Source organism: Pelmatolapia mariae, linkage group LG3_W (assembly GCF_036321145.2).
Source record: "Pelmatolapia mariae isolate MD_Pm_ZW linkage group LG3_W, Pm_UMD_F_2, whole genome shotgun sequence".
Classification (NCBI taxonomy): domain Eukaryota; kingdom Metazoa; phylum Chordata; class Actinopteri; order Cichliformes; family Cichlidae; genus Pelmatolapia; species Pelmatolapia mariae.
The window spans coordinates 30,353,313-30,371,225 of record NC_086229.1 but is presented as its reverse complement, the minus strand read 5'-3'; the positions used below and the strand labels follow the sequence as shown (position 1 = coordinate 30,371,225).

At 39.4% G+C, this 17,913-nt stretch overlaps 1 protein-coding gene across 1 annotated transcript in view; it reads right to left on the bottom strand.

Moving 5' to 3' along the window:
- The window catches only part of LOC134621872 (NLR family CARD domain-containing protein 3-like), a 182,888-nt gene that overhangs the window by 2,543 nt on the left and 162,432 nt on the right, over nt 1-17,913 (bottom strand). The window contains exons 4-5 of the mRNA XM_063467975.2: nt 2,813-4,625; nt 496-669 (exon numbers count right to left, since the gene is read on the bottom strand). Of these exons, the coding sequence (XP_063324045.2) occupies nt 496-669; nt 2,813-4,625 (1,987 nt within the window). The remainder of the gene's footprint in view (nt 1-495; nt 670-2,812; nt 4,626-17,913) is intronic.

Sequence of the window (17,913 nt, the reverse complement as noted above, 5' to 3'; positions counted from 1 at the left end):
CAAAGCAAAATATTACTTTATCTGACCTCAGAGTATTCAGTTTACAGTTGAGACTCTTCAGTCCAATAGACAAAAGCCTCACTGCTGAATCATGCAGTTTATTGTTACCCAGATCCAATTCTTTTAAACTAGAAGACTGGGAACTCAGAATTGAAGACAGAGTTTCATAGCTTCTCTCTGAGAGGTTGCAAATATTCAATCTGAAAAAACAAAACAAAACACAAACATCAAAACAAATATTGGTGTCAAACTATAATCAAGTTATAGTGAAGATCTACTACTAATAGCAATATTCAATTTTGATTTATTTTTTATGTTTGTTTTTAAGAATCCCTATTATTTTGTGTTAAAGTTAGAAAAAAAAGGCTGTTTACTTTATTATGGACATGCATATTATGAAACAACAACAATTACATACAAATGAACTTTATTAGCCAAATCCTTTAATTGGTTGATTTTCTAAATGAATGAAAAGAAATTAAGACAAGATCTGACCTGAGCGTTTCCAGTCTACAATGTGGACTCTCCAATGCAGCAGAAAAAATCTTAAATCCTGAATCCTCCAGGCTGTTAATACTCAGGTTCAGCTCTCTCAGACTGGAGTACTGGGATCTCAGAACTGAGGACACGCCTTCACATCCTGTCTCTGAGAGGTTAGGAACACTAAGCCTGAAACAACAAATGCAGTTTGTAATGAAAAGAAATCTCTTTATACCTTTATGCACTGAATATATACAAGAAAAATACATATTTATGTACGCAATAAAATTCATAATTAACACAATAATCAAATCTTGTATATTTGCTTCCCCAGATGACAACTTTAGTGCATTTGGTATTTGTTCAGTAAAACCACAATTGCATTTTATATATTTAAATGGAAACCTGTTTGGGGCTGAGAGATTTGGTCAGAGATACTTTATCTGAGGCAATGTTTGAACTCTCAAAAACTATCTCTCAAAAACTAATGACATAAAAGCAAGTATTTAGTGAAATTAATTTTTGCTATGATCTAAAGAATCTGATTCTGTTCATGTAGGTGTAAGGTTTTCAGTGAGAGGAACATTTTGTGGTCTCTTCTTAGATCCATTAGCACTGAGCATGGCTGTTATAGATTGCAGCTTTCTCTCATATAATCTTTCAGTACTGCTCTGTCTCCGGTCATGGTGCGACTGCTCTCATATTGTTCACCTGCCACTGAGAGTGCACCTTGGATGGTTCTTGTATGGCCTTTCTTGCGTACTTCTTCAAGTGGTACAGGCTGTGAGTGTTCGTCTGGTAGTTTCCCAAGGCCTCAGGTATGAACAGCTTGCTGTACTTTTAGAGACCTTATTAGTTGCACCTTTCTGCAACTCCAATAGTTTGCTAACTTGCCTCTGTTCGAGACAAATTCATATACTGAGCAGCAGATATACCACTGACTAGATGTTCTTTGTTGTGGCAAATGTATCATATACAAATACCACCATGGGACCTTAAGCCACATTGCTATAAATACCCTAAACTCAATAGGTGGTACTCAATTGCAATGGGTAACAACCAAAAATGTGTCGAGTCAAATTGCTTCAAGTCAAACCTCGTAGATACTAGTGGGAAAGGGATATTATTATAGCAAAAATGTCTTGATGCACGTTCAGTTATCCAGGTAAGTAAATCCCCAAGCGCTGATTCTGTTCATGTGGATGTAGCATTGGCAGTGGGAGAAACGTTTAATCACTCATCCAAGTGACTTCTTCAGTATCAGCTGACTGCAGGTTTCCCCACTCTTATAAACAGTACATTTGCATAATGACTGAAATTAGCACCATTAATGAACAATGGGTTTGTGAGGTCTGTTCCTTGATCCTTAATATGCAATTTGTCATGACCATTGATCAACAACCACTGATCAAAGACCACTGATCACTGATTATGACCATTGATCAATGGCCATGAGTACCATTCACAGAGAGTTAGAGAATGGCTGCAATCACAGCATTGTAGGATGGTGACAGATAGGCCAGCTCCTCGATACAGAGATGGTCTTTCCCTTTTCATGTAAATTGCCTCTCTGACTCCCCGCTCAAACCAGCGTTCCTCTCTGTCCAGGATGTGTGGATGGTGAGTCAGACCTTAAATTCCGATCCATATACATTGGTTTATGGTAGACATCAACTTTTAAGCGTCTGCTATTATCCCGTGAACATTGATTATGTCATGTGGATACACTGGATACACTGGTCCGTGACTAATTCTGGACATCTACATGACGTCCAAACTAGGTCCATGAATTGGCCAGCCAAATGTGACCTAACTTGGAGGTCAATGTGATGTTCAACATTTGAACTTTGTACTGAGTAATGTTTTTAGATGTCCTAAGGATGTCTAGGAAAGGGAATTTAAATGATTAATAAATGTAATATGTTTTAATTTACAAATATTAACATTTTGTAATCAACATAATTTATATGACTATGCTGTTTTATTGTTTAAAGACTTAAAGTCTTAAAAACAATAAAACAGCACCTTTGTGTGCACCTTTCAGCAGCACATTTTAGCAGCATGGTGGTGCTGTGATTTACACTGTTGCTTCACAACAACAAAGTCCTTAGTTTGTTTCCACCAACATCTGACAAATGGTGGAATCCCTGGGGGCAAAGACCCTGGTTGGTTTCCATGTTCTCCCTGTGTTTGCATGGGTTCTCTCCCGGTACTTCGGCTTCCTTCCAGAGTCCAAAGATATTTAAGAACCAACCACAATAACCTCTATTTACATTTAGAAGCAACGAGTTAAAGGTCAGAATAAAAATTTTAAATGTGCAGATATACTTACAGAGCTTTATTGGAGGCTTTGACCACTGGCAGCAGCCTCAGAAGAGCCTCTTCTGAAGCAGAGTATTTCTTCAGGTCAAACACGTCCAGATCTTTTTCTGATGACAGTAAGATGAAGACCAGAGCTGACCACTGAGCAGGAGACAGTTTATATCTAGAGAGACGTCCTGATCTCAGGTACTCTTGGATCTCCTCCACTAGAGAACGATCATTCAGTTCATTCAGACAGTGGAACAGATTGATGTTTTTCTCTGAAGACATAGTCTCACTGAGCTTTTTCTTGATGTACTGGACTGTTTCCTGATTGGTCTGTGTGCTACTTCCTGTCTGTGTCAGCAGACCTCGCAGGAAAATCTGATTGGTCTGCAGTGAAAGACCCAGGAGGAAGCGGAGGAACAAGTCCAGGTGTCCATTTGGACTCTGTAAGGCCTTGTCCACAGCACTCTGGTAGAAGTCTTTCTCTGCAAATTCTTTTGTCACTGAAGATTCTGCTGTTTCAGACTTCTGGGAGGTCGTTTGTTGTTCTTCCAGCAGATTGACTCCAGAGTTGATGAAGGTCAGATGGACATGAAGAGCAGCCAGAAACTCCTGAACACTCAGATGGATGAAGCAGAACACCTTGTCCTGGTACAGTCCTCTCTCCTCTTTAAAGATCTGTGTGAACACTCCTGAGTACACAGAGGCTGCTCTAATATCGATGCCACACTCTGTCAGGTCTGATTCATAGAAGATCAGGTTTCCTTTCTGCAGCTGATCAAAAGCCAGTTTTCCCAGAGACTCCATCATCTTCCTGCTCTCTGGACTCCAGTGTGGATCTGTCTCAGCTCCTCCATCATACTTGACCTTCTTCACTTTGGCCTGAACCACCAGGAAGTGGATGTACATCTCAGTCAGGGTCTTGGGCAGCTGTCCTTCCTCTCTGGTTTTTAGCTCATCCTCCAGAACTGTAGCAGTGATCCAGCAGAAGACTGGGATGTGGCACATGATGTGGAGGCTTCGTGATGTCTTGATGTGGGAGATGATCCTGCTGGCCTGCTCCTCATCTCTAAATCTCTTCTTGATGTACTCCTCCTTCTGAGGGTCAGTGAATCCTCTGATCTCTGTCACCATGTCAACACAGTTAGGGGGAATTTGATTGGCTGCTGCAGGTCGTGTGGTTATCCAGAGGTGAGCAGAGGGAAGCAGTTTCCCCCTGATGAGGTTTATCAGCAGCACATCCACTGAGGTGGACTTTCTAGGGTCAGTTAAGATTGTAGTTTTGTGGAAGTCCAGAGGAAGTCGACACTCATCCAGACCATCAAAGATGAACACAACCTGGAAGTCTTCAAAGCTGCAGATTCCTGCTTCTTTGGTTTCAGTAAAGAAGTAATGAACAAGTTCCACCAAGCTGAACTTTTCCTCTTTCAGCACATTCAGCTCTCTGAAAGTGAATGGAAAGATGAACTGGATGTCCTGGTTGGCTTTGTCTTCAGCCCAGTCCAGGGTGTATTTCTGTGTTAAGACTGTTTTCCCAATGCCAGCCACTCCCTTTGTCAGCACTGTTCTGATTGGTTCATCCCTTCCAGGTAAGTCTTTAAAGATGTCTTCTTGTCTGATTGTTGTTTCTGGTCTGTCCGGTTTCCTGGATGCTGTTTCACTTTGTCTGACCTCATGTTCATCATTGACCTCTGCAGTCCCTCCCTCTGTGATGTAGAGCTCTGTGTAGATCTGATTCAGAAGGGTTGGGTTTCCTGCTTTAGCGATGCCCTCAAACACACACTGGAACTTCTTCCTTAGAGCAGATTTAAGTCTAGGCTGACAATTTTGAAGAGCCTCTGAATAAATAAAAATATATACAATAATAGTAAACACACTTGTTTCTTCTCGCTTTTTTCTCTGAGTTTTCCTCGGACTGATGTAGATCTAAAATTACAACAAAGACAAAATGTCATGGATTATAACAGCACCATTCTGCTATTAAGGTAAAGAGAAAATGCTTTCAGTCACATTATGACTAAACTGAAAAGCTTCAATTTTAGGGTATCTGCCCGGAGGAAAAGGACAAAAGGTACTTTTGTTATCATTCACTGTGAACTCTTGGTTTCTTACTCTTTACATTTTGGTCGGTGGTTCTTTGCACATTTTCTATCTTGGATTTGATTTTTTTTTAAATTTTTATTCTGACTCTACTACTTAAATCTCTGCCAAGATATGCTATGAGATTAGCTGGTTATGGTACCAGATTAATGTTTTTTAAATATTCTTTTATATTTTCATGTTATCATCTCTGTGTGTTTTAGTGATTGCACACAGGGCAGGAGGCATGATGATGACTGATATCTAGTAACATCATCTCCCTCACAATGTTTGTGTTTGGTTTCATATAGGCTTCTGACATTGATGAAAGATGGGCACAAATATCACTATGTGTGCTAAAGATCACTAATGAGGTTCCTGTTTTTCAAATCCTTTGGAATTGGAACAAAAAACTGGGGTGCAGGGCAGGAGAACACCCAACCCCCACTGCAGAGGCCAGGAAAGGAAGCCACAGGTACAAGCCTGAGGGAGGGAAACCCCAGGGTAAGCAATAGAGAGAGTAGTGGAAGACTACTGAGGGGAGTGCCAAAGGGCAGCCTCCCTTACTCTATAAACGTGTGTGTGAGGTATGCTCCTCAGATCAGCCTTTAGCATAGGAATGCATAGGATGCAGGGTACTGATCTCCAGATGCATCTGTAAGGAAAATGGGTAATAAAACGATTGTGTAAAACTTGGAAACATCTCTGCATGATCTCTACCAAGACAAAAGAATCGGAGAGACCGGCGTTGTCTCTCAACAGCCTCTTCTCCAAATTTTGGCACTAACTATTATCAAATTGAATTGTCAAGATGTCCCCTACTGCTACAACCACGTTTTCAAAAGAGCATATGAGGAGAATTCAATAATTCACATTAAATTCCAACTCTAAATTAGAAAAGGGGAATATACACCTTGTGACTCTCAGAAGAATGGAACAATTTTTCTTCGAGGGATTCTAAAGCACTCAAGAAGTCACACAAATGATGCTTACATTTTTAAGGCAATCAATTTTAACAACTAAATAAGACTTCTCAAGTCAATACAGCTAAGAAGTTCCAGTTTGATGAACAGCTGTTTAAAACTAATCTGTGTAGTCTGTTTTAAGTCAAACACATATGTGAAATAATTTCTTCATAGTCCTGCATGACCTTTTGGATTTTTTTTTATTTGTGAGCAGCACTGTATAACAAATCCAAATGCATGTTGTAGAATGAAGTTCTTGCCTTCTGTTTTTTGTTATATTGATCTCTAAGGTTTTACACTGTCACATCTCAACAAGCACTGAAAAGAGACCATTCTTACAGAAAAAAGCGACCTTACCTTGCTGAGCAGATGGATCAGAGTATAAATGCAGTTGAGAGAAAAGAGATTGATCTTTGATCTGAAGATGTCGGATCATTATCCTGGAGGCTTTGTCCCCTTTCTTCCTTACTGTATCGATGAAGCTGCGGGCCTTATCTGCTCTGACAGGGTTCCCTTCCAGTATCGAATCTTTCTCTAATTCATTTAAGACACCATCAGTTACCAGGGCCTCAAGGAGCTGTTTAAGGATTTCTGTTGAAACTCTCCAAACAAAGGCTGTTCGCACCCTGACAAGCTCCTCCTCTATAAGAAGAAGAAAGAGACATGAACATGTATCCCACTCAAACTTTGCTGTTTTAAAAGTAGAAACTCTGAATCTTAAAAATCTTCCATCATCTCATATTTAAATACTGAATTTTGAGGTCTGTTGGTTCAAAATTTTTAAAAATGCCAGTTGCTTTCTTTTCCAGGTTTCTTAGACTGGCAGTTATCATGCAATGGAAATGTGCCAAAGAAGGATTAAGACATTTTACAACACATTTCAACATGACCATAAAAACTGTTTGCTTTTGTTTGTTTTTTAAAGACAAGTACAGTGGTCCCTCGCTTATCACGGAAGTTGCGTTCTAAAAATAACCTGCGATAGGTGAAATCCATGAAGTAGCCAGCTTTATTTTTTACAATTATTATAAATGCTTTAAGGCTGTAAAACCCCTCACTACATACTTTATCCACTTTTCTCAGACAGGCATGAACATTTTCACACTTTCCTCTCTTGTTTAAACATAAAGTTCAAACCAGAGAATTCAACGTTAATGAATCAATGGTACAGAAGTAGAGGAAGCAAGAAGAATGAGTTGAGTAAAGTTTGATTTATCTGACTGTTTTTTTTCGCTTATGGTTCGCATCTTTCTCTGCCTTTTTGGTGCTACCGCAAGTGCCTTTAACGGTGCAAAACATTTTATTGACATTGTTGTGTTTGTTAGGGAGAAAACAAACAAAGATACAGAACAGCACTTCATAGTCATATTGCTAGGGATCAAAGATTTATGTAAATTTGACAAGCTGAACGCATTCTGTACTGTACAGGAGACACGGCACGAGATTGATTGACAATGGTCTACAGCGAATCAGGACGCAGAACACCTGATTGTTTTGTTTTGTTTTGCTAACAGTGCAGTAAACAAAACAAAACAAAACAAAGCATGCAAAATTGCACAAAGAAAAAAATCTGCACAACAGTGAGGCCATGAAAGGTTGAACCGCATTTAGCAAAGGACCACTGTATATACATAACGATGTGTAAATGCTTTGGCAATTTTTCCAAAAGACATTACAAAAAGGGAAAGAAATCTACCTAATATCTAGAGATGTCATCACACAAACCACTGGTCTCCTACCTGCTGATGAAGCTGCTTTGATTAGTGGTTCTTCTACAGGTTCTTTCATCATCTTTCTATAAAAACATGAGAAGATGATTTCACCAGAAGAAACAGTGAACACAGCCTATGTGACACCGTGACACATTGCCGTGAAAAAAGTTTGAAAGACTAGTCTAAAGATAGTTAAAAGTTAAGAAACAAGGATGGTGTTTTAGAGCTACTTGGAAAGGCTGCCATCACTCCAGCGCCATCTTGCATCTTTTAGACAGTTGTGTGGATAAACTTTATGAATATACCTGCACTCACACACACAGGCGTATAAACAGGTACTCACAGACGCACACTATCTTGGTCAGCTGCTACCTCTAAAAATGTCAAGTATCATTAATACTGTGTGTGGCTCAGTAACATTTAATAGTTATTATTTAATGTCACTCATGCTTATTCGTGTTGTTGCTGTGGTTTCCCTGTTTTGATGTTATTGGGTTTTTTTTCTGTTGTTGTTTTTTTCAGCAGGTGTTGAAGAACATTTTCTTTTCTTCCTCTTCCCCGCTTCTTTGATATTTTTCTGTGCCCTTCTGTTAAATATCTTCCCAACTTGTCTCTCTTTTTTTCTTTTCCGTCCCACTTTGTTGTCCATTGTGATTTTAATAACTCAAAATAAAACAATCCAAGCAAAAGCCATAATGGTCTACTTGGGAAAATAAATCGCACTTATCTTTTTTTTAACCTTCAGACAAGATTTCTGATTACTACACTGCCAGACAGTACAGGAAAAGAAATAAAACAATAAGCACCTGAAGAATTAGATGCTTTAACCAAACACAGCAACAAACTGGATCGAACCATCAAGCTCACCAGATGGACATAAAAGAAAATAAGTTATTATTCCTGGACTGCACCATGCTCATTAAAGCCTAAATGCCAAAGAAAACAACACACACAGACTAGTAACTACTCTTTGACTCACCATGCACTGGCATAAAGAAAAGAAAAGAAATGAAACAAGAGAGCACAGAAAATATGTAGTTATATAAACTGCACCTTCATTAAGTCAATACAGACACGGAAAAGGGACATCCCTTGTATTAGTTAGGTGATGTTAATGCTAGTTTATCCAGGGACATTTAGTTAAAACTGATTTTCTAAACCCTCTTATGATAACGATGAAAATCTGCACTTGAATCATATATTGATTATTTGATTTTAAGCTACAGTGGTGATGTACAGATGCAAAACTACAAAAACTGTTTATTTGTCCAGCAAATACATGTTACCACAGACACTTATAACAGAGTCCACAGACCCATGGCCACACATTTCAACCCCCACCCATGCCTTCACTCATGTGACCCGAATAATAAGGTCATGGGACTCAAGGTCAAAGACTCTAAGTACCACCTCAAAACCAACAACCCCACAGCAGGTTAAACTCCAGGGTTTTCTCGTCAGCTAGCTTTACAGATTGCTTTTTAAAAACGTAATTTAATTTCATGTTTCTAAACAACAAAGTGTATTTTAAGTTCTTTAAAGAGACAGTTTAGATAGGATCAAGGGAATGACATGTCTGCAGCTCATATAGAACAACAAATAGTTAAAACTATATATATATAGTTAAAATAGTTACTAAGAGCTCATCTTTCTGTAGCAGAAAACTGTTTTCCTTTAAAATTATTTAAACATTCTTCTGACCAGTCACTCTTTAAGGACACAGTCCTGGGTTCAGGTCCAGGTTTGAGTCTCTGATGGATCCTAAAAAAGTTCAGCTCTTCAGTAAAAACCTCATCACACATAAAGTGATAGATAGATACTTTAACAATGACATGAACTTACTTTTTATCCAATGTATTTTTTCGCCCCAAATCACGAAAGAAATTCTTCATCCGTTTGCTCTTAGATGAAACAGTGGGTGGAGGTCCAGGTTGGTTTCTGTGAATAATGATGGAGCAGTGATGTGAGTGCAGAGCTGTGACATGGAGAAGAGTCATGGACAGTTAGAGATGGTCATCTCACCTCTGAGCTTTGGTCTGGCTCTCATGTTCCCCACACAGAGTGCTTTTAGAGGGAGGGACTCCCTCCTCTCTGTCCTCACACTGATCCATGCTGCTCAATTCAGCTCACACACACTTTCTACCTTCACCTGCAGAGGAAACACAAATCATTCATGTGCACATCAACTGAAATCCTCCTTTCCATCATGTGTGCTGTCCAAATATCAGCTGCTTCTTTCCTGCTTCATCTCAGTGTCAGCTGAAAGAATGACAAACCCACTATGTATCAACATTTGATGGATGATGACACAGAAATGAGAAATGATATTGACTTAAATGTGTCCTAATGATAATGAGCTTTGATGAGTTTTGATGAGTTGTGACTGTGTGAGGTGTTACTATGATGTTGAAACACTGGGGCTCAGCCCAGCCCTGAAATCTTTGCTATTTTCACTTGCTAACAGCTGTTTAAAGTTATTGAGTGAATTTAACAGTAAAGTGAATGTAAATGTGAGACATTGTGTGCTCACAGCTAAAGGCTGCGATGAGCTGTGTTAGAGCGTCTTTCACACAATGATTCTTTAATAAACACTCAGAGCTCCATGTTGATGAAGCAGTTGCAAATGATGCTAAACAATGTTCTGTGTAAAGCTCATGATCTGGATGATTGATCTATAATGGATTACTTGTACATGTGTAATGTGTAAGGGCTAATGTCTCACGAGAACACCTTTACCGTTTCTACCCATAGTAAATGCCACTGTTTTATTCAGAAAAAAACATTGCGTGTATTTTTTTAATCATAATTCTGGCCTATTAACACAATTTAAAAACTGGTAGTTTGAAGTCCTCACTTTCGAATGGAGACTCTGGGTTGCTGCATCTTGTTGCTTTGTCTTAAATTGGTCATGGGACTTTGACTCTGCCACTTAATTAACCCACTGGGGTCAAGGGATGCGACCCCAGTGGGTTAATGAAGTGGCAGAGGATGGTGAAGGTGCTACAGCAGAAGTTAACCATGGTGATAGACTGGATGAACTGACAGATCTGGTGAAATAATTGATTCAGTCTCAAGCAACAAGAGATGGACAAAGAATCAGGAACACAGATGAAGACATAAGGACAGTTTATGAGGAGTTGCGTCAAGTGCAAACCCCTGAACTAGACCTGAGGTGCAGGGTTGATACATGCATGTTATTCTCAGGATTCATTTTTCAAAGAACAGAGAGACAGCTTAACCCTTTAAGACCTACCATAGAACCAAGTCCGCCAGAGCTTATATTATATTTTTACATGCTGTAGTGCCAATTTTGGGAGCATTTCAAGTTGATATACATCAATACAACCATTACAGCCCAAATTTTAATAATATGTATGCATTAAGTGCATAGTAATTACATAAATTGCAAAAAAGTGCAATAAACTACAAAAAAATTCAAAATCGTTTTTGTTTTTTTAACATATATTTCTAGTTAGAGAAATTTAAGAGGCTTATTCCTCAAAACTGTAAATACAAAAAAGTAGCACAAACTAGTTTCCCACCACAGGAAATTTATTTGAAGTGTCTTCATAGTTTTACTTTTGAAATACACCAATTTTTATATACTGCAGGAAAAACGAAAATAAATATTATAGTGCAAATTTGCAAAAAAGCAGCATATGCATCAAAATAAACTATTTCCAGCAGTGCAATTTGAGTTCTAAGCATCCCAGAAACGACACAGAAAGTCATAAAGTCAAAGATTACTTTTAAAAACACCAGTATAGGCTCTGAGGCCCTGACAGTAAAAAAAAAAATACATTTCCGCGAAAATGACATCACTTCCGGTTTCGGGCAGGTAATGGCGAACATGCGAAAGTTCACGCTGACGTCTATTCCAACGTAGGAAGTGTTATGAACAGCTGATCGGATCGGCAAAGCGTATTTCTGGAATATTATGTTTTTGTTGCTGCAAGCGCTTTTTATGCAGTTTTTGCAAAGCTATATGTGGAAGAAAACCGTGACCTAGGACAAGCTGATGGCATAAGATGTAAGTACAACTTCTCCGGTTTCATATGCAAAAAAAATTATTGCGCTAGCTTACGTGGTTGCAGTGATACAGGGATTTAAAAATAGATACGCAAATCGTAGCGGGGGCGCTACGCTCGGCTCTAAAGGGTTAAAGGTCAAAAAGCAGATAAAGAGAAGACGAAGAACCTTGGCCTAATTTTTTGTGCTAGGCTCAACAGGTTCTTTTTCCAGACCACTGTCTCATCAATCAGGATATAGGTCTACTATCTCTAGCAGCTACTCAGTCAAAAGAATAGAGGCTGTAGCTGAAGCTGCTGCAACTCAGAAGGTCTTGGCAGTGTTGGAGGAGCAAGAAAGGGAAGAAACAGAACTTCAAATGTTCGAGGCTGAGAACCTAGCCAGACAGCAAGAAATCGAACACACACATAGAAAACTTGCACGTCAGAAGAAGTAAAGAAGCTCAATCCTGCTAGAGCTCGAGTGAGGGTCTATGATGAAGCTAAAGAAAACATAGAAGCAACTGATTTGTTGTATGGTATTGAAATACCACCAGAGCTTCAAGTCACAACCCATTCTCTCAATGCATCAAATCCCCTATTCATTCCTTAATCCCTAGTGGTTACAAGTCAAGCTCCTTGTTCACAACAGTTACCTCAGTTTTAGAAGAATAGCTCAGATCTGGTTAATATGCTAGTAGAAGCTATGAGTGCAACACGGCTCCCAACATCAGGGCCTGCAGTGTTTACAGGAGAACTCTTGAAATTTATAGACTGGCAATTATACTTTGAAATATTAACATAAAGAAAAAACATTCCAGAGACTGAAAAACGATATTACCTAAGAAAGTACTTAGATAGCACAGCAAAGAAAGCCATGGAAGTATTTCTTCTACTGGGCAGAGAAACAACATATGACTTAGCCTGGAAGCTTTTATAGAACATTTCGGAGACCCATTGTTAATTGGGACAAGCTGCATGCATGGCCAAAGATATATTCTAAAGATGCTCGCGAGCTATGAGAATGTGCAGACTTTCTCAAGAGCTGTGAGGCTGCGATCCCCCACGTTAAGATTCTGGAGGTCTTGAATGACTGCACCGAGAGTCAAAGGATTCTGTTTAACTTTCCATTTTGGTTGGTTTCCAGCTAGAATTGTAAAGTGATGGAAGTCAAACAAGTGAAGGCTGAGTAACCACCATTCAAGGTGTTTTGTTGACTTCCTATGAAAGGAAGCAAATCTTGTTTGTAATCCCATTTCCTCAATACAAGCACTGAAGAGTGTTGAAAGTGAGAAACCAAGGCATCCATGAATCCAAATAGTTCAAGCAAAGACTCTGACCACAAGCACAACGCAAAGCAGTATTCCATCATGTGTTTCTGCAAAAGGATTGGATACATCCTAGACAAATGCCAAACTGTTCAGGATCGTGTTACTTTTGAACACACACAGAAGCTTTGCTTTGGATGTTTGAAGACTGGTCATCACTCAAGAAAATGTGATAACAAAAGAACATGTGAGAAATGCCAAAGGAGACATCTGACATGTTTGCATGTTAACAAGTTCAAAGACTGTCAAAAGCCAATGCACCAAAATGGAGGTAACATCTCAAAGGACAAGGCAGACACCACAGAAAGGGCTGCAACAGCAACTTCCAACAGAGTCATCCAAGAGGGTGTAAACACACAAACATCCTCTTTCTTGCCAATCTGAGTATCATCTACTAAGCAGTCAGATCAAGAACCGCTAGTTTATGCACTCTCAGACATGCAGAGCGATACAACCTTCATACTAGACGAAGTAGCCCAAGACTTCAAAAAAACACCCAAAAAGAATATCAGTCTGCGGATATCCACAATGTCTGCCTAGTCAAAGGTTGTACCATGTCAGAAACTGTCAGGTCTACAATTGATGGGATCAAACTCAAAGAAAAGGATTCCACTACCACCTGTTTTTGTCACGATCTGCGGGTGCAGACCGCATGGAGGGTGTTTGGATGACCTAGGTGCGGACACAGACGAAGGAGGCAAAACTTTTACTGAACTCAAAGTAAGCCTTTATTAGGGCCGGTAAAAATTAAAGCAAAAATAACCAAACATAAACTATGGCAATGACCTAAACAAAGATCCTAAACTGGGAAACAACTAAAGACTAAGAATTACTAAGACTGTGACTTTGAACTATAACTATGAGCTATGAACACAACATGAAAAGGCAAAGAACGGAATTCTGGACTGGTACATGAAAGACTATGTGACATGATCATGGGTCATGTTGACCCAGCATTCTTAGTTTTCGTGTGTTTTTGTATTTTGTTCTTTATTTATGCCATGGTTCCTAGATTGTTCTGTTAAGATGTTGCTTCTTTGATTTCCCCTCGTGACTTTACCCCCTGTGTGCCCCTCTGTGTATCTATGAGTCCTCGTTTCCCCTCCTTGTGTTTTATTGCATGTTTTCCCCAGCCCGCTATGTCTGTGCTCTCCCCGTGCTTTCTCTCTCCCTGTGTTAAACAGGAAACAGGAGAGGACGCAGACATGATATGAGCTAGGCAAACATTAACCACACAGACATGAAACATGACAGCTTAAGACATGAACTAACAAGATAAACTAAACACAGAAGGTGTTTAGTTTAGTTGGTCACAAAGTGACCAAATAAACAGAACTAAAGACTAAGCAAATTAGGAGCTTAAGATAACTAGATGAATCTAACAAAATAATGTCATGCTACAAAGAACCTCAATCCTATCCAAATAATAGAAGCCACAAGAACTAAACATATCTTCAGTAAAAACATAAGTCAACAATACAGAAAATAAACGCAAAATGCTAGTTCACAGACCCAGCCTGTGGCAGTTTTCACACAACAGTTTATCCCAGTAAACAGGGTCCACCAGACCTTCCCAAAGTGTGGGGCCCGCCCCCTAGGGGGGGCGCAGAGTCATTGCAGAGGGGACGCGGTATGAAAAAAAGGGGGGGGACAAAACGCTTGGACACTGCTAGCACGGGGCACCCACAGAAACGCAAAGCAGGAGATGAAGCATAGCCTAATATGTTTCCAAACCAACTTCATTCTAAGCCAGAGACTAGAAAATATGGTGAAGCATATGTTCCCTTTGGTTTCACCTGCACAAGTGCTGAGGTAGGTCTCCCCTGCAGAATTGGTTTTTACCTGTGTCGGGAGCAGCGCTGGGCTGTTCAAATCACGGACAAACAGTATCCCACAGGTGTTTATGTTTTTAAACCAATTTTGCACATTTTTTGAAAAATGCATTGATAGCAATGTTGAATATTATTACAGATGAAAAAAATAACTACAGTAAAATAATCACACCCCAACGCCTCTGCCTTTCTAAATGTAGGGACAGTAGCTGCGTGTGTGTATGTAAGCGTGTAAAACCTGAAGATAGTCAGATTAACAGTAACAGTATTTTGTCTCTATCTGCCATTCTGCAAATTCATCTCACGTAAACAATAACGTGGCGCACAGCGTGTCGTGAAAAAAGGCACATACCTTTGACGTTGCGTGACGAACTCTGTAATCCTCGTCCACACGTAAGCGGGGAAAAAAAGGACTTTTAAAAAAATCTCCTTTTTAAAAATCACCTAAACGCCGTTTAGGTGTGGACAAAACAGCTGCGTTTTCAAAAATACCCGTGTACACTGAAAAAAAGGCCATGTTGGATTTAATTGATTCAATAGTGGACACTGGTTGCACACAAATGTTTTGCTTTGGCAGAAACTTAAACAACTGAGTTAAAGCAACACAACTTATTCATAGTCAATAAACATGTGCATTTTGTGTTCATAAAACGTGATTGAAATATGTTTAGATTAAGTAAATTGAGCTCTTGGAATATTTTAATCCTTCACAATTTTGTCATTTTATTTCAACACTATTCAATAGCTTTTACCCCAGCACTACTTGATCAGTTAAATACTACATGTTGTCTTCATATTACATAATTTTCAACAAAGTCTAGAGTCTGGTTAACATAAAAGTTGAATGGATCTACAACAACTAACATCCTCCTATCTTTATCCTGGTTGCAGGGGCGCTGGGCTACTATAGGCAGGGTACACACTGGACAGCTCACCAGTCAATCACATAGAGACAAACAACCATTTGCATTCACAGTGAATTCCAAATCACCAATCAACCTAAGCTAAATCTAATAACTGTATGACTTTTAACTGTGGGAGGACACCAGAATACCCAGGGAGAAACCAGTGCAAACTAGCCATATTGTGGATTTGAACTCAGACCCTTTTTACTGTGAGACAACAGCGCTAACCACCATGTCACCAATCCAGGGTTGACAAAAGTAGGAAAGCTATGATTTCAAGGCTTGATGCAGAAGTTTCTGTACGCTTTTGTCCTTGACAGGTTAAACCACAATAAAAAGCAATAGCATACACGTTGTGTGTGTAGTGATCTGCCTCTTATAACTCTAGTGATTTTCCTGCAGTTTGAAATCTCAAGTGATCTTGTAAATTTCACGAGTCCAGCAATTAACCACTCCTACTAGATTGTATCATGTCATCTCAACAAGAACAAATTAAGTTGTTGAATTCCATACAGATCTTACATGATTTAATTACGTTCAAGATAGAAAGAAGAAAATTTAGTGTTCAATTTACAAGTTAGACTGGGTAACAACCACCCAATTTACTTCTTTCGGTATACCAAAAAAGTAGAGGTGGCTGTATGACTTGACTCAAACCACGATGTAAAGCGTGCGAGACTGAAATCCCGTGTAGTGTCGCGAGATTTAACATTGCTATATCATTGACTTACTTCACTCGAACATATGTACAATTTAATCTACCCGCTCTGCATATTATGTATTTTCTACACTATATAGTTACACTTAACTTTAAACCATGAGGCAATTGTGTTAAATACACGCAAGATGCTTACATAAATCCAAGAGCTGGCCAATCCCCTTTTTTCAGTGTAGGTGCGGACGTAGCGTGAAAGAGTTAGTAGTTTCTTTGCTCGCTTTGAAGTCCAAAACAGCACCACTGCACAGAAGACCCCACCCCCTCCTGGCGACCAGGTGTTGACTCTGTCCCCGGACAGCGTGAGGAGATCCCTCAGCAGGATCAATACACGTAAAGCTCCGGGTCCTGACAACATTCCTGGTCGTGTACTGAGAGACTGTGCGGTGGAACTCACTGATGTCTTCACAGACATCTTCAATATATCACTTATCCAGGCTGTCGTCCCCACATGTTTTAAAGCCACCACAATCATTCCGGTTCCAAAAAAGTCATCTCCCTCCTGCTTTAATGACTACCGTCCGGTTGCACTCACTCCCATCCTGATGAAGTGCTTCGAACGACTAGTCATGCAACACATCAAGACTGTCCTGCCCCCCTCCCTGGATCCCTTCCAGTTTGCGTATCGGCCCAACCGCTCAACCGATGATGCTATCTCCACTGCTCTCCACTCAGCACTCACACACCTGGACAAAAAAGACTCATATGTTTGAATGCTGTTCATTGATTTCAGTTCAGCATTCAACACTATAATCCCCCAACAGCTCACTCAAAAACTGGTCCAGTTGGGGCTTAACACCTCTCTGTGCAACTGGCTGTTGGATTTCCTCACCGGAACCCATACGGTAAAAAAATACATTTTTCCTGGCCAAAATATATTTAAAATATATGGTAAATATATTTTGTATTTGTGATGCTCCAAAAAAATATATTTTTGAAATTGAAAATATATTTCTTTCAAACCAAAATACATTTCAAAACATATTTTAGGGTGAATAAAATACATTTCCAACCTTTATTTAAAATGTATTTAGTGCAATAATGATGATAATGATAATAATACTAAAAGTAACATGTTTTATGCACAGCTGCAAAAAACAGTTGGATTCAAACGAAACAGAGTCAAAGGTCTATCACGAATTAGGTTGTTTATTCATTTGCTTACAGTATTTCACATTACACAATATCCCACTATAATGTAGCGTTCATTGACTTTGAAATTATCTGTCAGTGATACAGTAAACAAGATACAACAACTGCTATGTACACTTTAGTTGTTGACGATATTTACAATATAGTACTTAAAGGAACACACTCTACTTTTTTTGGAAATAGGCTCATTCTCCATCTCCGTCAGAGTTAAAAATGCAGCACGTTAATAGGACTCTGGAGCGTGATCTTATGGGATGGGGCGTAGCCAGGATTTTTGGTCGAGGCGCCATATTAGCAGGCCAAACAAATGCTTGCTGTGTGGCCGGTTGTAATGTTAGATTGCACTACCGGCAAAGGAATAAGCTTGAAAACAGGCTCTCTTTTCATTGTTTCCTCACCTGGAAGCATCATGAGGGAGCTTATGTGTTGGA